The sequence below is a fragment of the Chionomys nivalis genome, chromosome 18 (assembly GCF_950005125.1).
Source record: "Chionomys nivalis chromosome 18, mChiNiv1.1, whole genome shotgun sequence".
NCBI classification, from domain to species: domain Eukaryota; kingdom Metazoa; phylum Chordata; class Mammalia; order Rodentia; family Cricetidae; genus Chionomys; species Chionomys nivalis.
In genome coordinates, this window is record NC_080103.1 from 52,296,466 (window position 1) to 52,321,566 (window position 25,101).

The 25,101-nt window shown below is 40.0% G+C and overlaps 1 protein-coding gene across 1 annotated transcript; it reads right to left on the minus strand.

Moving 5' to 3' along the window:
• Positions 1-803: 803 nt before the first annotated feature.
• LOC130889777 (calcium-activated chloride channel regulator 3A-1-like) lies at positions 804-23,226 on the minus strand. Its single transcript, XM_057793697.1, has 14 exons — positions 23,068-23,226; positions 19,959-20,099; positions 19,614-19,761; positions 18,984-19,092; positions 17,243-17,420; positions 14,157-14,384; positions 11,292-11,516; positions 8,929-9,106; positions 7,198-7,298; positions 6,252-6,476; positions 5,667-5,937; positions 2,978-3,145; positions 2,264-2,497; positions 804-1,147 (listed from the first exon to the last, which is right to left on the minus strand). Exons 1-14 carry the CDS (start codon positions 23,224-23,226, stop codon positions 804-806), a joined length of 2,709 nt encoding a protein of 902 aa, XP_057649680.1.
• Between the last annotated feature and the right edge of the window lie 1,875 nt (positions 23,227-25,101).

Genomic DNA, 25,101 nt, shown 5'->3' on the forward strand with positions numbered 1-25,101 from the left:
CTTTTATTTAAGTTCTCACATTATCATGCACACACAATATTATGTAGGTATTGTTGATATGATTGGGCTATATTTGTTTGTTTTTGAGAGAATAAAAGAATGAACTTATTTAAAAAATGTTTATTGACTGCCTATTCTATATCTAATTCTGCTCTGGATGCAAAGTTTACAGCAGTGAAAAAAGATCCCTGTTCTAATTACACATCTTGGTAATACTCTTAGGATCAAATGATGGTCCCAGGACAGAAACAGAACTTCATTATGATGCCCACAATTCATGAACAAAAGCACTCTTTGCTTGTCATTTTGAGCCTAGGACTGATAAAACACCTTCAGCCAATGACAAAAGACATTTGACTTTCTGACCACTTGAGACCATTTTTCTTTACAAATTACTTCCATAGTTCCTTTTTATTTCAGTTGTGCAAACAGGAAGTATTTCTCGTCAATGATGTTACAGATAATTCAAATATAAAATTGTTTGCTATTATCTATGCACAAATCCTTTCAAGTGGCTTGTATACATTTCATTTTGTTAATATAGTGAATCTGAATCACACTATGAAAATAGAATAGAGATCTTATATCCATAATAAATGGAATGATTAATGATTGAGGACATGTTAGTCTTGATTTATATTTAGCAAAATAATTAGTATTAGTTAAGTCTAGCAATTTTTCTAATAACTTCGAATATTAATTTCTGTATTACAGTTGTTGACTAGCTGACAGTGAGTTTAGTAAACTCTAAAGAAACTTTTAGCAAGTATATACAAGACTGCATCTTAGTTCTAGTATAATTTCTAGTTTAAAATATATTTAAAAGTCACAATTAACCCCCAAATTGTCAGAGGGCTGGCAGAAATATTAGGGCCCCGTGCGGAGACACTGTGCTCTGGAGGAATGAACTTGACAGCCTGCGCAATGTTGGAGTTCACTGATGTGTAACCAGCGTCATTGACGGCCTGAATTACAATGTAGAGCACGGTGCTCTTTCCCGTTTTCAAAGTTTCTGGTTTGAATTCAAAATTTTCTTTTGAGCCAGCCTCTCTAGGTATCAGGCCAGAAGTATTCACTAAAGTAACGTTGCTAAAATCTTTTTGGAGATCCCGAAAATGCTGACTCATTCTGATGACATATGTACTTGCTAGAAAAGAGACAGAGACAGATGTTCGTTAGAGTCAGGAGGACGGCTCTCTGCACTGCACTGCGCCTGCTTAGGAGTTACCAGCCTTGCATGCCGAGCTTTAGTGGTGGAGAGCCCAGGAACAGTTTGTGTCTGGGTATCCCAATCTCACTGACTTTAAAACAAGGATAGGAACAGTTATTTAAAAGATGTCCAGTCATAAAATCGGAGAAAAGCTAATTCAGTTTCATTAATACCAGCTCTCCACCGTGAGCCCAGGTTTCTTTTTAGAGAGACGTTGAAAGAGCTGAACTCAGTTTTAAATTAGGGCAAGGGCCACACAATGTTCCTGTGCAGTAAAAACTGTGAGCATCTGTTGTGACTTTTTATTACGTTGAAAGGAGTAATGGGGTGGGGGTGGGGCACCCAGTGAAAGACAAGCGGAGAGCAGCTGAGGGTGAGTCAAAGGGCGCAGAAGTGATGAGCACTAATTACACGTGTGCTCGGGACCCGGGCCGACCTCGACCAGCACCTTAAGTTTATTCTTCTCCTCTATTCCTTTTTTAAAATGAATTTTTAGTAGTTTATTATGTGCATGGGTGTTTTGCCTGCACAGTGAAGAAGGGCAGAAGAGAGTCCCCTGGGGCTGGAGTGACAGATGGTTGGGACCTGCCTTGTGGGTGCTGGGAACTGGATCTGAGTCCTCTGGATAAACAATCATGCTCTTGATTGCCGAGCCATCCTTCTAGGAGATTGGGGGGCACATAATCTTAAAGACTGATTTTATAATTTTAAGATAAAAATATGGAAGTTTTAAATAAAAATTTTGTTGGCTAATTCCAAAAAATTTCAGTTTTTACATTAAAAATAAGTGAATAGTGACCTATAATAGAGACCCCATACATATTACTCATAAATGAGATACTGGAAAAACTTTGGGAAAAAATGCCAATGAGATTTCATTCAGAATATCTTATTTTTATTTTTAAATAAACAACACTTATGCATATTATTCTTATCTGCTGGGTAAGTATGCGCCCCTTACATTTCCTGGCAACATGTTTTGTAAGTATCTATACAAAAATGTAATTTAATTTCTTGCATACTGAATACTGTAAAACTCAGCACCAAGCTTACCTTTTCCTTTGTCGAGGACCTTGCCAGGGGCCGTCCAGGTAAGGTGGATATGATCTCCTTCAAACTCGGCCTCCAGATCTGTGACTTTACAGGGTGGAAACACATTAGCGTGGTTGCCACCAGGAGGCGCTCCAGACACGGTAAACGACCCTCCAGAGGCTACTCTGCTGAAGTCTTCCACTGGAGCTTCTGCTTCTCGGATTTCAGGTCTGGGTGGATTCATTATAATTTTGCCTACAAAAAATACCCCAGATGTTTGTATTTCTCATATTGTCTGTTCTTTATCTCATGCTGATCTTACATTGTTCAGAGCTCATGTAGACTGACAATAGCCATTGAAATGTGAGAGAAAAGATTATTTTTATATCTATCATTTTGAAATGTACTATGATAAAACTAACTTTTAAGCTATCCTAACCTACTACTTTTGCATGATTTCTTTGATGACAAGGATTCATCAGGCTCCCTAGCTCTAGCTTTTAGCACAGGGCTTTTTCATGAGCTCAGGAAATGTATTTTGTAAATGAAACCAACTGAGGAAAATGTTAACAAAGTATGTGGAAACATGGTTTATGCTGAGTCCACCGACTGAATATGATTTTGAATCCCAAAGATAATTGTATACTTGGGTTTTCCACATATATCATCCCTTTCAGTGTTTGCTTATGTGATTTCCTGAAGCAGGTAGCACATCTCTATTTCATTGCTACTTACCGTCTTCGATATAGCCAGGCATGTATAAAGACTTGCTCTGTTGTCTTAAACTTAGTCTGGCTGTGTTTCTTCTTGCCTGGACATTCACTTTCAAGCTGTATCTACCATTTCCATGATAATCTGTAAAATATCTCGTGTAGATGCCATCATTTTGAACAGTATCGGCACCTTGAAAATGGAGCACAATAATCAGTCATGCAGTAAGTTAAAATGAAAACCAACGCTTTTCACAGTCCTTGCTGGTGTGAGTTTATCAGAGAGTGCAGGATAGTTAGACCTAGAGCATAGTATTTTGATTCAAAGTCTGGCTTGACTATGTTCTGTCATTTTAGAAAATATAACTCCATTATTTTAGAGGCATTCAATTAACATTAGCACTTACTTTTATTTCACAATAGAAACTTGTTCAGAAAACTCTGAGGACTGAAAAGGACATTTAGCAAAGGAGCAGGATACAAAACCAACATAAAAAAATCAGCAGCCAACTTTTGTGCAACGACAGTCTTGTGGCCAGTGAGGCTTCTCTGAGCTGTAATTATTACTGACTGAAAAGTCAGTAGCTCCCCCTTATGTTGACAATGAACATGCTGAGAAGGAAATCGGAAAAACAATGCTATTTCTAAAACCTTTAAAAACACTCAGGAATAAAACACTGAAGAAGGAAATTGAAAGAAGACACCTCAAGGTGGAAAGCCCTTCCATGCTTACCCAGCAGCAGAATTTATACTGTGAAAATGACTGCATAGCCAGAAGCAGTCTACAGCTTGATGCAGTTCCAATAAAAAGCCCAATGACATTCTTTACAGGAATACAAAAAGTAATTATAAAATTGACATGGAAACAGAGAAGACCCAGAATAGCCAAATCAATTCAAAATAAAATGAACAATGCTGGTGATATCACCATGCCTGGTAAGTCCTAGTACAGAACCACGGTAGCGAGCAGCATGGTACTGCCATAAGAGATACATGCAGACCAGCGGAACAGCAGAGAGGACAGCATTAAACCCACACACTGAAACCATGTGATTTTTGACAAGGATGCCAAACACTCACATTGAAGAAAGATAGCCTCTTCAACAAAGAGTACTGGAGACGGGACAAACCCATGTAGAAGAATGAAACGGGAACACTATTTTTTGTCTTGTCTGAAATGAATTCTGAGCAGATCAAACACCTTGGTGTAAGATCTGAAACTCTCAATCTGTTGGAGGAGAACGTTTCAGGATATAGGCATAGGCAAAAGGACCTTCTGTGAAGGACACCAATAACTTGGCAATAAAACCAAGAACTTACAAATGGTACATGGAACTGAAAACATTTCCGTATGGTAAACAACCCAATGAAGACTGGCATGTGGAAGAAAGTCTTTGATAGCTATAATCTGACAGGATAGAATGTATAAATAACTCAGAAAAGTACCAAAACAGACAGCTCAATAAATGGGCTGATGAGGTGAGCATACAGTTTTCAAAGATGAAGTACCAAAAGCCATGGAGAAGGGTCATTGACCATATGAAGAGTGTCCAGTACCCTTAATCATTAGGAAATGCAAATCAAAAATAAATGAGATTCCATTTTCCCCTTCTCATCTCATCCAGATCAGAATGTTTATTATTAAGAAAACAAACGATAAAAAAAGCTTACAAAACGTGTGTGTGTGTGTGTGCAAGTGCGTGCGTGCGAGTGTGTGTGAAGGGAGCAGAGAGAACTCTTATATAACACTTTAGAGTTGTAGATTAGTGAGTCCCTATGGAGATCATATGAAAGTTTCTCGAAGACTGAAAATAGCACGAGTGTCTGACCCTCCCTAGCACTCCTGGGTATACATCCAAAGAACTTGAGAGAGGGTCTCTGCTCACTGCGGCACTGTTCTTAATAGCCAAGCCACACAGCCAGCCCAGGGTGGCTGTCAGAGGATGAACGGATAGAGAAAATGTGGCACACATACACAATAGACGGTCACGCAGCATAGAGAAGAAAGAAGCTATGCCATGTGCAGGAAAGTGGATACCAGTGGAGATTGCCAGGTGGAGCAACATAAACCAGATGGAGACAAAACTCCATATTTTCTCTAATTTGCAGATACTGGATTTCTTTTCAAGACAGGGTTTCTTTGTAGCTCTGGCTGTCCTGGAACTAGCTCTTGTAGACCAGGCTAGCCGCAAACTCACAGAGATCCACCTTCCTCCGCCTCACGAGTGCTGGGATTAAAGACGTGTGCCACCGCTGCTCAGTGAAACTGGATTTTATGTAGATAAATAAAATCGTATGTATCTGAAAGTAGATGTGAGACCCGGATAATGAAGGGCATTAGTGGGAGAAGTAAGAGAGAGAAAGGAGGTATTGAAGGGTGAGTATGGTTAAAGTATGGAATATGTGTGTATGGAAAGCGGTAAGTATGTAAAATATCATAAAGGAAGCTTACCAAGGCAAAGAAAATGTAAGTAGATGCAGAGAGCTTACACAAAGCACTAACAGTGAAAATGGAAAAATTATACTTTTAATTTCCACAGGCAACATAAAATTGATAATGGACTTTAACCAAAATAAACATCTAAGCTTGTTTTAAGATAACCAAGTAAAATGTTTTAAAGACATCATTACTTAAATAGATTTGTAAGTATACCAAAAAGAGTATTGACTCTGAAGTTATAAAATCCAGTGGTGTCGATGCCGGTTCCCATCACCTGCCCCGTTGTCCCACAGCTCCAGTGTGGCTTGATGCCCATCTTCGGCTTCTATAATGGCGGTGACACTGGCTCCCAGGACAGGCAAGAACCCTTGGCTGACTCGGGCGTAAACAATCATCGGGCTAGGGTACCGTGCTGTGCCTTGACTCATGTGAGCAGTCGCGATGACTGGGAGCATGGTAGGACTTCTCGCTCGAGTGGTCACTGTCACTGTTAGCGACTGAGATATGACATTCTTATTTGAGAGGCTGTAAGTCCAAGTACCTGTCTGGAAAAGATTTTCTTTAAGAGCTTTGCTAATAATTTCCTGCTACTTGGGATGTACAATTATTTGGAAATTTTAACAAAATAAAAAAATTGGGGGGTACCAGCGATGGAACCCAGGCTTCATGCTAAGCACGTATCTTATGATTTTAATATGATTGTTAAAAAAGAATGGGTAATATAGATTTGAATGCTTAGGTAGTATACTTAATTTTTAATGAAAAGTAGTACTGCCTTTTTTTTGTACCGACAACGTAACATATCCATTTCTTAACACAAGGATGGGTTAATGAATCGCAGGGAAAAGAACAGACTTACTTCTGCGATGCCTGGTATTTGGAGTCGAGCAGAGCGCATATTCAGCTTATCGTCTTGGAAATCTGAGTCTCTGTACGTTTTCCCTTTTGGATCTTGAAGAACGATTTCTGGCTTTTGTGCTGTCCAGGTGGCAACAAAGAACGTGTCATTGCCAACGGTGCTGTCCACCAGCACTGTACCATTTATCCGTCCCTTCCCTGCAATAGTCAAGACTTTGCTCTCCAACTGTGAGAGAGGTAAAAAGCAAACACAGAAAACACATTTGTTATTTCAAGTAATGGGATTTTAATATTTAGGTAGTTCCTGGTAATTTAAAATTCATATTTAAGGTTCAATTACAATGACACAGAATTAAAACACTTTCCAAATTTCTCTCTTCCTCTCCTCCTCCCTTTCCCCCCCCCCCCCCATTACAGTGGCTGTAGTGACCCAACACACCGAGGCTGTAGCCTGGAAACAGTTCTGTTCCCTCAGACAATGGCTCTGTTTCTGCCACTGAATTTAGTTCTAACTAAATCTGTATGGTTCTAATAAAACTTGAGATTCAAAGGCTAGGGTGAAGACCCCTGAGCTACCCCTCTGCCCGCTAAGCTCCTCCCTGCTACTTCCTGTCAACCAGTTGCTAACTCACCTCTCTGAACCGAGGTTAATTTTATTTAATCAGCGCAAATGCAGCACATCTTTATGTAGTTAACAAGTGCAGCGTGAGCAATTGTAACTCATCTTTGCCTGGTTAAACAAATATTCCCCCCCCCCACACACACAACAAAGACTAGAAGAATGCAAGAGAAAAGGTGTTTATGTCATATAAAAGAAAATTCACGAATGGCATTTTTCACAATGGAAATATTTTTTATGGCAAAAGAATGATTTATTAGAAAAAGAACGTGTAATAGCGGCATAGTAGGAATTTACTGCAACTAAAGTAGTTTTACAAAGCGCTGACCTGCAGAGCCCGCTGCAAGGTGCTGCCACTGCTGGCTGAAATCCCACTGAAAGCATCCATCAGGGCAGTTAGGTCTTTGTTGGCATAAAAGCGCAGTCCTCCTAAAGGGGAGTTTACATAGGAAAATCAAGTGTGCTATCCCCCATGTGCTTTAACATCCACTCAATTTCCTTTTTATTATCAAATTAAAATGACATTTATTTAGCGTGTGTGTGCCCTTTCGCGTGCATGCACGGAAGTCATAGGACTTGTTGGAGTGGCTTCTCTCCTTCCACCGTGTTGGTTGGTCCAGGAGTTGAGCTGAGTTTGGAGGTAAGCACCTTTTACTCACTGAGCTTTCTCACCAGCCCATGCGAACTAAACACTGTACAAAAGACGAGATTTCAGAGTCTCATGGACTTTCAGCGGATCTCTGAGTTACTGTAAACTCATATTAACCACAATCTTACTCAAAATATGTAAGATAAAGATAAATTGAAAATGTAAGAATCAGGCAAATTTCTTATTTTATGTGAGCTAATCGTCAAATGTAAGTGCATTAGTCAAACTGACCTAAGTACCCAGTGGTTTTATAGATGGTGAGACTTGAGGTTGCTCATAAGAACCAGATGCTTATTTCTTTCTTTCTTTTTTTTTTTTTTTTTTGGTTTTTCGAGACAGGGTTTCTCTGTGGTTTTGGAGCCTGTCCTGGAACTAGCTCTGTAGACCAGGCTGGTCTCGAACTCACAGAGATCCACCTGCCTCTGCCTCCCAAGTGCTGGGATTAAAGGCGTGCGCCACCACCGCCCGGCCAGATGCTTATTTCTTAGTTGAATCAAAACACATCACATAGACGTTAGAGGATGACCTTTTTTTTTTTTTTTGAGACAGTATTTTCTCTGTAGTTTTGAAGCCTGTCCTGTTGTCCTGGAACTAGCTCTTGTAGACCAGGCTGGGTTCAAACTCAGAGATCCACCTGCTTCTGCCTCCTGAGTGCTGGGATTAAAGGCATGTGCCACCACCACCCAGCTTGAGGATGACAGTTTATAATACATTAAACATAGGAAAAATGCAGAAAATAAATGTTTGTGAAAAAAGATTTCTTAGGTGTGATGAGTTAGGAAAGAACAGATCACAAAGAGCAAGAGTTAGATTAGCTCCTGCCAGAAACACACCAATCCGTGCATAGCAACTAAACTAATAAATACTGCAAAGGCAAACTGGGAGATTCTTGAAATAATCCGGGCAGGGAATTGTGGGTGTTGGGGTAGGCTGTGACAGGAACACTGGATAAAAAGGGAAAAATCAGGAATATTCCAGACTCCGATTTTGTGAGATGGTGGGAGCTGAGCAGAATGATGGGCAGTCCTCATCAGCGTTTTAACTGTGGTCTTGAGAAAATCGTTTATAGCCTGTAGTTTCCCACTTCCTCACCTGAAATATGACATGTCTAAATCTTTACTGTGGGGTTGAATGGTACTTTGGAATTGAGCAAACATTTTGGACTTGTATTTTAGTAACCATAGAGACAGAAGCTTCTGTTTAGGGAGATGAGTAGAGAAAAAAAAAAGAGTGAATGAAAACAGCAGGTACTGAATAATTGAAGAAGTCATTGTGTGTGAAGAAGTGGAGAAAGAGGAAAGAACTTAACTCGAAGGTCAAGGAAGAGACAGAAATTAGCTTTAAGAAGGGGAATTGTTAACAGCTTCCCAGTTTAGGAACATCTGTCCAAACTCAGCTTCCAAGTTGTACCTGTCATGGTTGACAGAGTCTCCAGTTCTTTGGCAGCCTCAGGCCCCAGAGCGATGGTGTGGATGACGGCACCACTGTGTCTGACCTCCTCAAAGCAGGAACTGATTTTATCATCTTCCCCATCTGTCAGCAATACGATCTCAGAACCGGAAGTACTTTGGCTACTGGAAGTGATTACCTGTGAAAAACGGTGTGTTAATTGCAGATTGTCATTTCTGAATAATTTGAGAACACACATTTTTTATATTCTCTTTCTAAGCTGAATTGATACATGGAAATGAGCAGAACGCTAGACTTCTCAGCACTTTTAATCCTCTAGACATATACATTTTGGCTACTCAGTTGAGGAAGAACAAATCAATAACAGTTGCTGCCATATAGTAGCTACCTATTGAATATAGGTGCTGCTATCATCCCCTGAGCACTTGATGAAGATATGAGACTCCCAGACGAATAGCATTTGCAAAATCATAGCCAAAGGTGGGTGAGCAAGATCGAATTATTTGTTATTTGACTTTCTAATGTGTTCTAGCTGGTTACTACTAAAGAATTTTTTTTTTTTTGGTTTTTCGAGACAGGGTTTCTTTGTGGCTTTGGAGCCTGTCCTGGAACTAGCTCTGTAGACCAGGCTGGTCTCGAACTCACAGAGATCCGCCTGCCTCTGCCTCCCGAGTGCTGGGATTAAAGGCGTGCGCCACCATCGCCCGGCTACTACTAAAGAATTTTATGATTTTCCAAAACTGAAACAAAACCAAGCAATTTTGGCTTATCATGAAGGAAGAGGTTGATAAATTTTCAATCATATTTTCCTGACTTCTCCTACTAAGAATATTAGCTAAGAGTCTAGGTGATTTTAGAGACCTTGGTTTTAGGTATCTTGAGAATATTTTTAAATTTCTTTTTTAAAAATACAAACTATTATGTTTTGTCTCTCCTGAGACTTGCCCAAATTACCCCCTCCCACTGTGGATTGTTAATGCCATGACCACGTTTATAGATTCTAGAGATCAGGTTCTGAATCCTAGATTTGATAATTGCCTTATGATCTTGAGAGGGATTTTATTACTCTAAAGTTCAGCTTCTTTTTCTACAGAATGATCATAGTAATATTACCCAACTCCTCAAAGGATATAAGATCCTGCACCTAAAGCATTTACCACAGACAGTAATGTAGTATACAGTCAATGCATAGCTACTTTTTAATGATTTTGAAAGTGATACACTTATGTATTGATAAGATTTTGTTAAGTAAAAGCTGTTAATAATATTGAATGTAATTTGCCATCATCTGTACAGCAATAAACTTTGTGACCAAAATATAAGGTACAATAAAATTGACGAAGGGCAACACACACACCAATTTATACATGAATTTGAGTATATTTGTAATATATAGTACTCATATTTTAGAACCAAATAGACATCATAATTATTTTCATAATAGCAAAACTTTGTAAACATTTATATAGCTTACATATTTTTCACACTTAAATGAGGCAAGCAATATTAATCTGATCTGGGTTCATGCAACCGATTTTCAATATTGAGTTACTTTCCCAACATCTTTTTGATAATTCACAGTAGAGTGAGCATCTCAGGTTTCTAAAGCCAATCTGGTTTTTGACAAATGGGAGCCACAAAGGAAGTTGAGAGAGACTGTGAACCAATGGTCTGCACAGAGCAGCAGTGACGGCTTTCACGAGTGGAGGATGAGTGGAGGAAATGGTCTTCTGTTTCAGTGACTCGAAACATGACCGCAAACACACTGGCGTGGAGGCTAACTTGGGGAAGAGAACTAGACCAATGCCATGACCCCTGAGGACACTGGTCAAAAGGAACTCCTCATTGTTAAGTTCACAGTCATAATTTCGTTTATATCTACACATGTTCATTGTATGTTGCATGTGGAGCTACTGTTCTCTATCTCTGGATTTTTGAATGTAATTTAAATTAGTTTGTTATGACTTTTATCCATACTGTAAAGTTGTCACTGATTCCTTCCTGCCCATCCAATGGCATTATCTTCTTGGCCTAGAAACTCTCTCTGTGAGAATTTAGAGACATGTGGAGCTCCTCATGGAGGTTTTGGTGATCATTTGCTCAATGAGATTTCACCTCAGCCACTCCCCAGTGCTACTCCATCTCAAGATTTTATCAATGGCACAACTGGACATCGAGAGGCGGTGGCTGTAGTTAATAGTTGGTGAAGCTACATTTTTTTTCTTCCAGAAAGGCTTTTTCTCATTCAGATCAGAATGTTATTAAATGCTGGAACTCTGAGTTCGTAACCTGTGTTCAAAGCTATATGAATAGTATGGAAAGCAATAAGTAAATGGCAAATTATATTACATTTAAAAGATTACCTGAAATCCTGCTTTAATTCCACTGCAAATTGAAGTTCCACCCAAAGCTTGCTGTGGGAGATTTGCAGTGATCTTTTGATAGTCACTACTGTTAGTTATTTTTGTTAGATAATTTTGGATTCTGGCCTCTTGGTCAAATGTGACTAATCCAACCAGAGATTTTTTTTCAACAATTTGAGTCAAATAAAGTTCTACTGCTTGATTCATCCGAATAAGACGGTCATCCTGTAAGAAATAGATGTATGAACAACCACAGAGTCTCTTTAAATCTTGACAGAACCTGGTCATAATTAATGGGCTTTTAAAAACTTTACCTCTTTCATACTTTTGAAAAGTTTGAAATGTTCAAACACCAGTTTTTGGCTGTGAAAGCCTTCGAAATCTATGCTTTTTTAAAATAGTTATCTGTTAGGAAGTTTCAGCTGAGAAAATGATTTTTTAAAAGTGTTTGAGAAGATGCTCAATGGCATGTATTTTTTATAAACATATTTTAAATAACTTATTTATTTTTACTTTTATGTGCATTGGTGTACATATACATCTTGTGAGGGTGTCAGATCTTGGAGCTACAGACAGTTGTGAGCTGCAATGTGATTACTGGGAATTGAACTCAGTTCCCCTGGGAGAACAACCACTGAACCATCTCTCCAATCCAATGGCATGTATTTTTAAAAAGCAACACAATGAAGATCTCCAAAATGTCCATTAGTAAGGAATTACTTGAGTAGATTATGGAACACTGTTCACATGATAAAATCTCTAAAAATCATGTCTGTGCTCTTGGTGGGATATCCCTGCTCCTAGAAGGCCTAGGTTATTAAAAATCCAGTGCCAGGTGTGGGATACCCCTTATGAGTTTATGACCAAGGAGGTTCCAAAGGCCCAAACAATATAGGTCATTATCATTGCTTTTGGATGCCCCCCACAACCCCAAACTAGGCAGCACACCTTGGTTTATTTAGGACACTGAGAGATTAAACTGGAGATAGGCAAGAAGCATCTTCTCTGTTGGATAGCTTCCATGTTGCCAGGTATACATAGGCCCCTGGGGAAAAAAGTCAATAATTGTCTTATTCAATGGTGGACCCTGAACACTACAATGTCCACCTGCCAAACAATGTGTCATATGACTGTTGTGGATTTTTGATCAGATATGAGGCCCTTTCCACAAGAGAGAATTTGTGTTTTGTACTGCAAAAATGATCATGAGCCCAAGGCTGGGGTAGCCAAAGGCTGTAGTGGGAAACTACTATCAGTTTTGCCAAGTGTACATATTATGAAATATGTACATTTTTGCCTTCTAAATATGTCTATATCCATAGGTTAGTGCTGCCTTCAGAGTCTTAACTTTTTAGGCCATTCATAGCCTCTTCTTTTTGCAGTGGGAAGTGGTTAATTCTCAAGTCATAACTGGTCAAGGTGCTGAGAGCAAATGGATTTGTAAGTGGTTGATCTGTCTACCTCCCCAGTCCAGGAAACACAGCAGGAGAGGAGGTGGAAAGAAGTGAAAGACAGAGCTGTGAATACTGTCCTCTGGATAGCCATGGCCATTGAACTGATGAGATCAGCCGCTGTGGTTACCTGACAAGATCAAGTCCATCAGCAGCTCAGTATGGATGGGGGAGGGCCCATGCGGAGCTATGGGTAGTAGGCAGTGAATGGCTGCTGGGGACAGGGGCTCATATTTCTTCACAGGTAGCCACTAATAAATTGTCTATACTTTTTATATCTAGTGAGTTATTCCTATAACACCCATAAAAGTAGTAGGGATATTTGTTGAAAAGGAGAGAGAAGGGACAAGACAGGGTGGTGGGGTGAAAATTTTCAAAATACATAATTATGAAACTATGACAAACACCAGGCCACCTATGGCTTCAAAGTATGACGGTGTCTTGAAAACAAAGAAACAAAACCCCAAACTATTTAGTGTTAGAGTTTTTGCCTAGCATGTAAAATGCCCTGGGTTCAATTCCCAGCATCTCTCTCTCTCTCTCTCTCTCTCTCTCTCTCTCTCTCTCTCTCTCTCTCTCTCTCTCTCTCTCACACACACACACACACACACACACACACACACGGATACACACCACACTGCACCATACAAATTATTTTTCATGAAATCATTTTTTATGAGGAGTGCTTTTGGTATATTCCATAGCAGTTTTGTGGAGGAAAGGCAAATGCAGCAGTGAAAATGAAGTTGGGACACTACATTGAATGGTGAAATTACAGATTTCCTGTCGCTTATTTCTTTTCTAGTAAGAACCCAAAGGTGAGGAGCAAAAACGACCAATAATCTATAAACAATAAAACAAAAATTTGTTTTTAACTTATTTTAGGTACTTATTTAGGTAAAACCATTGGGCAGGTATTCATTTGAACATTAATATACATATTTGAACATAAATATTTATGTTAGTTTATTAGAACTAAACATAAGAATAAACTATAGTTCAGTATTTAACTTGTAGTAATATGAGTGGCGGGGCTGCGTCCCCGCTCAGCTCCCGGCTAGCTTTATCCGAAATAATTACATGGAAACTGTATTTTTTTAATCATTGCTTGGCCCATTAGTTCCGGCCTCTTATTGGCTAGCTCTTACATATTGATCTAACCCATTTTTAATATTTTGTGTAGTACCATAAATTGGCTTACCAGGAAAGATCTTAATCTGCGTCTGTCTGGAGTGGGAGAATCATGGCGACTCCCTGACTCGGCTTCTTTTTTTCAGCATTCTGTTCTGTCTATTCTGCCTATCTAAGGGCTGGCCTATAAATGGGCCAAGGCAGTTTCTTTATTAAAGGAAAGTAACTCTTCCATCATTAACTTAAATACTTGATTTAAGGAATCCAGTAGAAAGTGTCTTACGTCATTCATGCTTCCAGATTTGTCCAGCACTAAGCAGACTACTCGCTGTTTGGACTTCAGCAATGAAAATGTAGGTGGAGGAGGTGCTCCTACTCCTTCCATGGGAGAGGCATTCTGGAAATCAGAGGACTCCTTGATTACGTCCCACGTGCTTCTGCCTTTGCACATTTTATTTTGCAGGTTTGGAGCTTCCTTATTGTGGGTTTTTTCTGTGCAAAATTCAACCACCTGAAAAAAAATCAATGAACGCACAATATTGTAAAAACTTGTAAGGAATCACCTTCTTTTCCAGATATGAAGTTAACTGCCACGTGCATCCTGAACAGGATTTGTCTGTCTCCTGATGAGAATCACTCTGTAATCGATTGTTTGGGCACCCATCTTACGTGCTTGGAGTGGAAGTGGGCAATGCCATCACTATGTGCAGCTAACGCTTTTGGAGATTTCAAAGTTAGGCCGTCAGTGAAGAATGGCGGCTGCTCATGTGATTGAGTTCCTTGTTTCCTCGCCTAACCTTTTGAGGATCTCCCATCCTGAATGAAATTTAAGGGAAGAGCATTATGGCTCCTGGTAACTTCTGTCCCCTAAAAGCGTAATAGGAGAGATGGCTGTTTTTATTGTCTATGACCCATATCTCCATAGTTAGCCCAGAAACTTGAGGACAGGCACTAGAGATCGAGCTTGTTATTATTGGTGCTGATATCAACAGTACCTTTGAGAGATAATAAAAGCATAAGAGATGTAGACATTTCTCTGAGAGATGAATCGCATTTAATACTTCTGCCAGTGGAAGTTTTTATTACTATAAACCCCGAAAATGCTCTAGGTTTTAAAAACCTGGAAGAAGGAAGAGCATCCTCATAAACAAGCAGTGTCCAGAAAGGAAACATCCTACAGTAAGGTCGCAGAAACTGCTTTTAATAGTCATTTCATTACTTTCGTCCCCAAACACCACACCTGCATATTTAAGCTCAGATAGAGACTTATGGGCATAAATATATGTGCGTTAGTTTAAACGTCTAAATGCACATTTACATGTGAGAGTGTTTGTTTCTGACATGGCTCAGATTAAAATCTTCCAATTGGAAAGGGGGAAATGTGCATGCGAACAAAGCAGTGCTTCGCCTCACTTCCAAGTGTGCACTGTCTGTCAACCTGGCTCCTCTGCCCCTGCCATGACCATTGTCCGAATTAAGTGCCTCATCTGCCTATGTCTGTGGCGTCCCAGCCCGCGTCCCTGCCTCACTCAGCCTCATCTCATCCCATCCTCGCCTCCGCATCCTATCCATTCCTGGGAGAATTGAGCAGCGGGCTCTTCATTAGAAAAACCTTAGCTTTGTAAGTGCCCGTTTGTAGGCTCCGCCCCATCCCATCCCATCCCCCCCACCTCCTGCCTGACATGCTTTCCTTGCTTCTGTAGAACTTCTTTCAGACTATACCAGAAACCTTCACCTGAATTCCCATTCACCCTAATGGTAATTTCGCATAAATCAGGAAAAAGAAATTCTATTGCAGGTTCCCATCTCCCTAAAATTTTTCTAATGAGCATTAGAATCTTCAGTGACTAAGACGGAAGTGTTCACACGGTTCTCAACGTGTGCAGTCGCACGGACCAGCTCTGCCTTGTTCTACTTTTGTCAGTCTGTCTCACTGCATAGACGTCTCCCCTCTGACAACGCTGCCAAATTCATACTCATTTTCAAATCCCAGCTAATATCTCATCATTCAGAAGCCACATTCTGACCTTTACAGTAACACTGCTTCCTATATCTGTGTCTCTTCCTGGTGGATTTTAAATTTTTTCTCGGTATTCCTATTGTTCTCCTTCCATTACTTCATCAGAAAAATTTATTTTTAATTCTTTACTTCGTGTCGGCTCCTAACACAGCACTGAGCTTGAAACAGAGAGAAGGATGTTAAGGGAAGGAATGCATGGAAGAGAACATTCACTATTTCATGTCGTGTATGCTCTGAGTCTGAGCTCAGAGTTCGGGTTTGGTATGTGATATGTTTAATCTGCAGCATGATAGTTAGAAGCTAGTCCGGTGCTGGATAAGATATCTGGTTAAAGTACAGTACTTTTTCCTGAGTAGAGTCTTGTGGAATCAGCATCTGCATACTTGCTCAGGACCAGAGGTGTCTTCCTTACTGCTCGGGTGCGCACAGGCAGCAGGAGTTATGCTACATGTCTTGGCATGTTATAGATACATGTCTTGGCAATGCAGCATTGGGAACAGACGGTGTGTTCTGATCATCCTCTCGTGTCAGGGTATTTCTTGTCTGTTTTGGTGCTGAGTCTTTCCTGATCTAGATTCAGCCAGGTAAAGTGAACTGTCCTTAATCCTATGTTGGATATTTCCTGAAGGGAGATCCACTTAAAACCTGGGCTATTTACAAAGGTCAGAAGAGAGCTTCAAGTCTATAAATTGACTTGAACTTTCACTATTGCCTAGGTGTCACAGCAATTTTAATTCTATCAGTGAGGTAGTATTTGTTGCTAGTAAGTTAGTATATAAGGAACTGCTTATTTTAATTGAGCTGGTCTTATAATTTAGAGATATAACTTTAATTTGTATCTTAAGTACTTTCTTATCTAAGATATTCTTACATTTGCATGAACTTTTACTATGCAAATACGTTATGTTTATATGAGTTAGGACTGGACAGTGAGGCAAAGGAAATAGCTGGTAGTAAACAGACAACCTTCACCAAGGCAGAAAATACAAACGGTCTACAACAAGATTTGTGAATTTTTAAGAAACTCAAAGAATTTAGTGGCAAAAATTGCCCATCAATAACATGATTAAAAATCATGAGATGATTCAAATGGGAATTTTTCAAGAAATATATGCAACGGCTGGTAGGTATATGAAAAGGTGTGCATGGTCAGTAACCATCAGCTAAGTGCAGATGAAATCCACAGTGAGATATAGCCTCACTGCTGCCAGATGGCTGAAATAATTAAAGACTTTAGAGAATGCTGGAGAGGGTGTGAGATGTATATCCAAAGAAAAGGAGACCAGTGTGTTTCAGAGATAACCAACATGCATGTTTGTCCCAGTGGTCAAAATATAGACTCAACTTACAGAATCAAGACTTTGCATGAACATTATGGAGTCCTTGGCGTTCTTGGATTTGTTTGGGATAAATGTACATTTGGGTTCAAGCAGTCCTGACTTTGAATCTCGCCGGCATTGCTTTGCTATGCAGCTGCGTCCCCGACATTCCAGGACCACGTTTCTGCCAGAAATGCCAGTGGAGCATCTATTGGAAAAGAATTGGGTTACTTTTGTGGGGCTAGCCGTTGAACCCAGGGTCTGTGCATCTAGGCAAGCCCTCTACCACAGAGCTACACCCTCAGCCCCAGTTTTGACGAGCCCCATCCTGTTTTTAAGTTGAACCTAAGGGAGTCAGCAATAAAGACCAATGTTCCAAAACCCCTTTTTTCAGTGGCAACACTGCTTGATCATGCACAAACATTTCATTTTGACAAAAGTAGGCACAATGATTGCCTGTACATACCCCTGACTTTACTCAAAACTGTATTTTCACTGCACACTCTTAAATATCCATTGGCTTCCTGGTATGATCAATAAATCTATTTTCTCTGTGGTTATGGGATAAGACAGTAATTTCAAACTTACATGGATATCATAAAGATTAAATTAGTTATGAATTACAGGGGACTTTTTTTAAATGAGGAGAGAAAGTCTAAATATATTTAAAATCTTAAATTTTCATGTATAAATTACATGGTTTTAAATGTATAGCAATTTGTAGTTTACATTTTTATAATCAGTAAGTTGATTATAAAAGAACTGGAAGAACAATGCATCAAACCATAGGGTTTCACGATAAAGGTAATTGTCATATCCCTGTCAGATGTTAGAGTAGAATATGAAAAGGATTCTCTCAATTTCTTTATATGTATAATTTCTTCCTATTTATACTTCGTGGCATTAGCTGGTTACACGCATTTGTTTGTACTGCAAGGACAACGGAGGTTGTAATGCCTTTCAAGAGAGGTGACTCTAGGGTTGGTCCCGAAGCTTAGCTTACTCATGGTGAGACTCAGAGTTTCTGCTCCCAGTAGAGGGAACTCAGGAATGTGGGCTTAGAGCCTTGCTTTCACCAATGTTCATCTTTTTATGACTGATCACAAGGAAATGCATTCATGTTTAATGTTTTAAATACTCATCATTTGATAATCCTTTGATAGTTTTGACTTTGTTAGAGAACTACAAAAACAAAACAAAACAAAATCCACAGTCTGAAGGATCTTTAACTCTATTGGAAAAAAACAAAACTCCTCGTCAGCTAATGCTGGTTAGTAGACGCCTGCGAGAGGCGCATGCGTACTCTCTGGGAACTCTCTTCCAGGCCTCTAACCTCAAATGGGAGGAGCAGAAATATCAAGAGGAGAAATAATTAAGGTTGAATAGGCATTGTCTAGGCAAGGGGTAGTTTTGTGGCGTGACAGTCAGGGTATGAGGCCATGCTGAGAGCAGCCCAGCCTGTGTACAAGACTCCAGGTAGCTCGGCACACTGCACACTGCAAAGAAGACAGGATTAGACATTTCTCTATCGCCTGATCTAACTGACATTCTCTTATAGCGATATTTCTCCAGACACTGATTCCTATTGTTCTCAACATTTCTTCAATGTCCTAAATGTTTGCTCCCTTTAATTTAAAAGTCAAATTAAACATTTTACCACACACAGGGCTTGAGTACATCGAACCCCAGAATTGTACTCAAACTACCCAACACAGAGAGCTGAAGCCATAGGCAAGAAGGTGTTGAATCAGTTTTGGTTACACTGTGATACCTTGTTGCTTCTGGGGTGTTCTTTCCGGACATGTAGAAGGGCTGGTCTGTGTTATATTCATCAAATACTCCCCATCGGAGATGGGCCCACTCATGGACAAAGACTCTGCCTGAGAGAGAAGATTGTCATCTGCAAAACTGTAGTTAAAATAACTTAAGTATGATTTCCATCTACTTTAAATTCCTTGTTCATCTGCTAAGCTAAGCTGGAGAACTCTAAAAATCAACATAATTCAATTGCTCCAAAAAAAGATAGAATGAGACCAACAAATGACTCATATCAAATTTGTATATACAACAGGTTGATTATAATCAGTATATTTCTAAATGAAGGTATTGCTTAATGCTTGCTTTTCTTTTCTTATTTTAATATTTATTTATTATGTATACAACATTCCTTCCATGTATGCTTGCAGGCCAGAAGAGGGCACTAGACCCCATTACGAATGGTTGTGAACCACCATATGGTTGCTGGGAATTGAAGTCAGGACCTTTGGAAAAGCAGGCAATGCTCTTAACCTCTGAGCCATCTCTCCAGCCCAATGCTTGCTTTTCTTATAGTCCTAGAATTTATTAGTTGTAGCTTGCTTTTCCACAGTGGAAATAAGAAGTATAAAATAGATATTTCTACCTCGGGGTCCATAGATACGTAAATTGTCATTCAGTAGGAAGTTTGGAGTGAAATGTATGTACTGTCCTCTGTCTCCACACTGTCCATATTGAAGTGTGTAGGGGTCATCTCCATATTTCAGATACGGGTCAGCAACTATGACATCTGCCTAAAAAATGCAGAACAAACCCAGTCAGATTTCTAGAGTGCTAGAAACGAGAGATTTTACACACAAGGATCATCTCATTTATACCCATAAAAGCTATATTACTAGTTTTATTCCCAACATGATTAGCATTTACCAAAATGCACAAGCATTCATCTGTAAAAGGCACAGGAAGCAGGACACGAGGGGGGGACACCTACTTTGTCATATGATTCTCGTCTCGGCATTAAGTACTCGGATTTTGACTTCCAGGTCATCGGGACCAAAATGCTTACATTCCTGAAATAAAATCTTCCTTTGCTGGCTTCAAACAGGTAAGTAGAGGCTTGGGTTACCATTTCCTGACAAAATTAAAAGTGCCTTGTGGTAAGAATGTCAAAACAAAATGAGCAAGAATGACTCTACTTAAACCAGAAGAAATAGATGGGGCCTCTTCTTCCTCAAATATGTTTGCACGGAGTAACCGAAAGAGTAGAATACATTTTCCTGAATCTCTCCGTCTATGAACTCATTCCCATGCGCCCAAAGCCAGCTATGACTCTCACTCGCCCGTTCCTCCAGCTGGAGGTTAGGGTGGGGGTGGGGATGAAGTCTCTGGGTGAGGTATAAAAGTCTTTATGAGCAGAAGTCTGTAGGCAAGTTATTTATTTAATCCATTTCCTTAGAATTGGGTTGGTTAGAAAAACTAGTGAAAGTCTGGTAACATTTGTTTTTGATGTTATTAGAATTATTTTTGTTTTATTTTAGTTATCAACTAAGTAGAGTTTATACATATAAGACTAGATTATAAAAACATATCTTTTGAAAACTTCATGTATAAATATGAATCTACATCACTCCCATCCTTACCACCCCATCCAACTCGCCCCATAACCTCTACTCTTCCTACCAAATTCATGACGTCCTTGTTAACTACCATAGTTATATATGTACATATATTTCTACACATCCATCAGAATACAAGCCTACTGCATCATTCTAGTGATGGAGTTCACGAAGATATGCAGTAATGACAGCTGGTGTTTCTAAGGCTACACACCAGAGAAATTAATTTTCTGATGGAGGTTAAGTTCTTAAGCAAGTTCATATGAAAAATATTGCTTATAAATAACTGTCTGTTTCTATCTGTGCTTCTCGTGTTATCCCATGGTTTCTCTTTATAAACAGCTTGGGACTTGTCCCACAAATCCCGGCAGTATATCCCTCAATTTCTGGGTACTGTTTCCCTGTGTACTGATTGAAGGATGACTTCTTCTTCTTATGCTATATTTTTTGTATATAAAACAAGCTCCCATAGTCCAGTCTTTGTATCATAACCTGACTGACAAAGCAAATTGGCCAGACGAAGTTCTTGTGGAGAGATCACAGGCAGAACATTCACAGAGTAATTGCAGTCATCTGACCTTGCTAGATCTAAGTCCTTCAAAGATTTATGATGAATTAGGGTGGCATTGCAGGTGTCTGTCCTTGCTATATCACAGTCCTTCAAGAGATTAATAGTGACTTCTCTGCTCTAACTCAAAATAGCAACTCATGCTTTGTTTACAACTTACACACCAACTTCCAATGCAAGATCTAACTATGCTCAATTTACTAACTGTTTCCTTCATTTTATGTGAATAACAGATAATTGAGCAGCTGGTTAGCTAACCCAGTGTGAAAGGGATTTAGCATTACCCTGAGCTCTAAGGTGGAAACCAGCTCTGCAACCGTCAGAGCTATGCAACAATTGCCCAGCCATGAACAAAAAGTTAATAAGCCCACTCCTTAGATCTCTCTCTCTCTCTCTCTCTCTCTCTCTCTCTCTCTCTCTCTCTCTCTCTCTCTCTCTCTCTCTCTCTCTCTTCTCTCTCTCTCTCTCTCCTTCTCCCTCCCTCCCTCTTTCTCTCCTCCCTCCCTCCCTCCTCCTCCCTCCCTCCTTCCCTCCCTCCCTCCCTCCCTCCCTCCCTCCCTCCCTCCCTCCCTCCCTCCCTCCCTCCCTCCCTCCCTCCCTCCCTCCCTCTCTCTCTCTCTCTCTCTCTCTCTCTCTCTCTCTCTTTGGTTTTTCGAGACAGGGTTTCTCTGTAGCTTTGGTTCCTGTCCCGGAACTAGCTCTTGTAGACCAGGCTGGTCTCAAACTCCCAGAGATCTGATCCGCCTGCCTCTACCTCCCGAATGCTGGGATTAAAGGCGTGCGCCACCACCGCCCGGCCTTCTTAGACCTCTTAATGGTTTAGTTTCCTCCCTTTGTAACCTGTAGCAGCCCCTGAGCCCGGGAACCTTTACAGATGCAGCTGTTATGGACTACAGCTTAGCTGGTTAAGGTTTGCTACTGTGCCTTTTATCATTATCCTCAAAGAATGCCCGTGTCCCTGAGAATTTGCCTTGTTTTTTTTTTTTTTTTATTACTAACAAGTTGTTAATGAATGGATAGATGTATGCTTGGGAATTTGTGTCGGGAATAATAAAGAGCACATGGAATGAAGAGCATTGGCCCCTGCGTGTGTGAAGTATACTCCTTCCTCCACTCCCGGGAAGTCTTTCTCAGAGGAACCTGGGTAGGGGCTGGGAGCTGGTCTCTTAGCCCTTCGATACTAGGATTGCCCGAGTGCGAATGATAAAGAAAAACAAGACTGACTTGTTTCAGCTGCCTGCTTGCTATGATCCTAAAAGCCAATCGGTCCATTGATAGAGGACAAAAACCCTGTGTTCCTAACCACCATGGAGATTTTGAGAGGATCTAAGAACAAAGTACATTATCCCACAAATGATTTTATTATACAAATGCATTTAAGAACTAACCAACTTCAAACATGTCTAAAGCTTTCTTTAAGGTAAGATAGGTAAAGATTTTAGGTTTTTTTTTTTTTTGGTTTTTCGAGACAGGGTTTCTCTGTGGTTTTGGAGCCTGTCCTGGAACTAGCTCTTGTAGACCAGGTTGGTCTCGAACTCACAGAGATCCGCCTGCCTCTGCCTCCCAAGTGCTGGGATTAAAGGCGTGTGCCACCACCGCCCGGCAGATTTTAGGTTTTCTAATAAGACAGTGACTGCTGAGGTTTAAGAGTATATTTGCTGTGTAGAGTTTGTTAAAGCAACAGCATTAAGATAAAATATGAGAACATTTCTCTACTTGCTCTAAATCTACTACCTTAATTAGTTAATGATTTACTTAGAGCTTGGACACCGATTTTAATGTATAATAAAAATATAAAGCTAAGCAGATGGTCATCTTGACTATAGGTAATTGCAGACAAGATAAACATAGTCAAAGCAGCCTTGGGAAAAAGAATTACTGACATGCAAATATGCAGATAATAAAACCCTTCTTACCTTTATGCTTTGGATGAGTCTTTCATCTTCTCGTACACTGGGGTTAATTGCAACGACCACTCCCTCGTACCCATTGTTGTTGAGATGGACCATGGAGCTTTGCGCCTCCTGCAGGAGATGCAGGCTGAGGAGCAGAAGGACCTTCAGACCTGGCACCATGTTTGCACATGCTAAGCAAGGTGGCCGCGCAAGGAGGGTATTTATGTGTCTGCTCCACTCAGGAATTTGGATGGCGACCAGAATATTTACATATATTTGATAAAGAGAAATACTGATATCAGTTGGTGACCTGCCTTATCCAATTTCCTTAGCCATTAAGTGACATGGGTATTGTGGTGAATGCATGCATGGTAGTTTCTAAGACAGTGGACAGTGCGGAGCTGCTAAAGAACATTGCTAGTCAAGCTCTGTTTGCATGAGTTTGTTTGTACAACTTTGAGTCTTCCAGTGCTAAAGGGGGGAATGAAGAGTCCCTGAACCTGCCAAAGACTACCAGAAAAACTGGCTACCGGGAGGGAAACCACGGAGTTTTGGCATGTTTCTGCCTCCAACTGTTGATGGTATTCCACTGAGCCAGCCCAGGCTTGCTGCAGCCTTTCCCGTAAAATCTTTCCATATTATCTGTCCTGGAGCATCTAAGTGTTTATTCAGCTTCCCTGAGTCATTGTTATTGTATTTTTTAAATATTTTTTTTGAAATGTCCTATGGCCTTTCCTGTGAAATCTTTCCATATTATCTGTCCTGGAGCATCTAAGTGTTTTTCAGCTTCCCTGAGTTATTGTTATTGTATTTTTTAAATATATTTTTTGAAAGATTCTACATTTTATTACAGGACAAACCACACCACCAATTTAAACACGACCAGGTCTCCAGGTTAAAAATGTTCAACCCCATCTGGTAGGTCTGATGGATGGCCGTGATCCCATGTAAACTCTCAGTCTTGCCATGTGTGACGCCTACAGGCCCAGCTTCGCTCTTCTTCAGGGGCTTCTCTTGGATTTGTACCTGATTTTCTCACCAGTTTTTATTCAAATCCATTGAGGACTAGGACGATTTTGCTTTTGTTTCTTGGTCTGGAATCACTTGAGTGTGAGAGGACACGGTGAGAAGCCAAGTTAAGTGTATATGGCCAATAATGATGAAGGCAGGAGAGAGAGGAGTCTGTTATTGTAGCCTGTGTCCACCGATTAGACTCATTTTCACCTGCATGATGTATCTTCTTGCTACATTTAAAATTTTATTGTTAACAAGAGATTATTTTCCTGAGTTTAGCTTCGCTCTGAGCCTCAATTTCCCTAACTTAGAACAAGGACACTGAAATCTTCTAAGAGACATTCTGTGAAGATTTAATGGAATAGCATGTGAAGCTGGGTTTGGGGCCGTAGACTGCTGGGTTATAGGAGGAGTAGACCCTGTATCTTAAAGCCAGAAACAGCATGAAAAAAATAAAGATGGGTTTCCTGGGGTTATCCGCTATTAAGTGGTCAGCCCTGAAATCATATACATATAAGTAACACTAAATGGGCCAAGCAGGTTATTTTATATATCTAGGCATGTATATAATAATATAAAAATAATAATAAAGAAAAAGGAAACTTTCAGGATGGAGGGAATCAGAAAGCCTTTGGGAGAGGACCATTCCTTAGAAACTGGAAGCCCGGAGAAGCTCATTTGTCCCGAGTGAGTCTCAGAGGTGGGGAAATTTGGTATTTTGGGGGCGATTCAACCATAGAGTCTATATATTTAACACATATGCGCCATACCCTGCTTTTCAGAAGTTAGATCAGAGGAATTAATCTTGAAAATCCTTCTGAGTAGTTTTGTTTGTTTGCTGCCTTCCATGTAAACAAAGATTCAAGAGACTGCAGACTGCTATGGCAGTTTCGCATGAGGAAAAACAGACTTTCTGTTTTGTTTAAATATTGGGCCAAATAATGAACTTTCTTAGGCAGATTTGCATTAAAGTCTCATCTGTCTAAGTCTTTTATAATAACTTAACTATTGATTCTGGTCAAGTTGCTGGCAGAAACCTTC

What these genes read in the sequence shown, in the direction of transcription:
- LOC130889777 (XM_057793697.1), bottom strand. Translation starts at nt 23,226, where the DNA reads ATGGTGCCAGGTCTGAAGGTCCTTCTGCTCCTCAGCCTGCATCTCCTG. An exon ending in AACACCCCAGAAGCAACAAG is followed by an intron (nt 17,421 to 18,983) that starts GTATCACAGTGT and finishes CTTTTCCAATAG; the next exon opens with ATGCTCCACTGGCATTTCTG. An exon ending in GCTGTGGGACAACGGGGCAG is followed by an intron (nt 3,146 to 5,666) that starts GTGATGGGAACC and finishes TCCATTTTCAAG; the next exon opens with GTGCCGATACTGTTCAAAAT.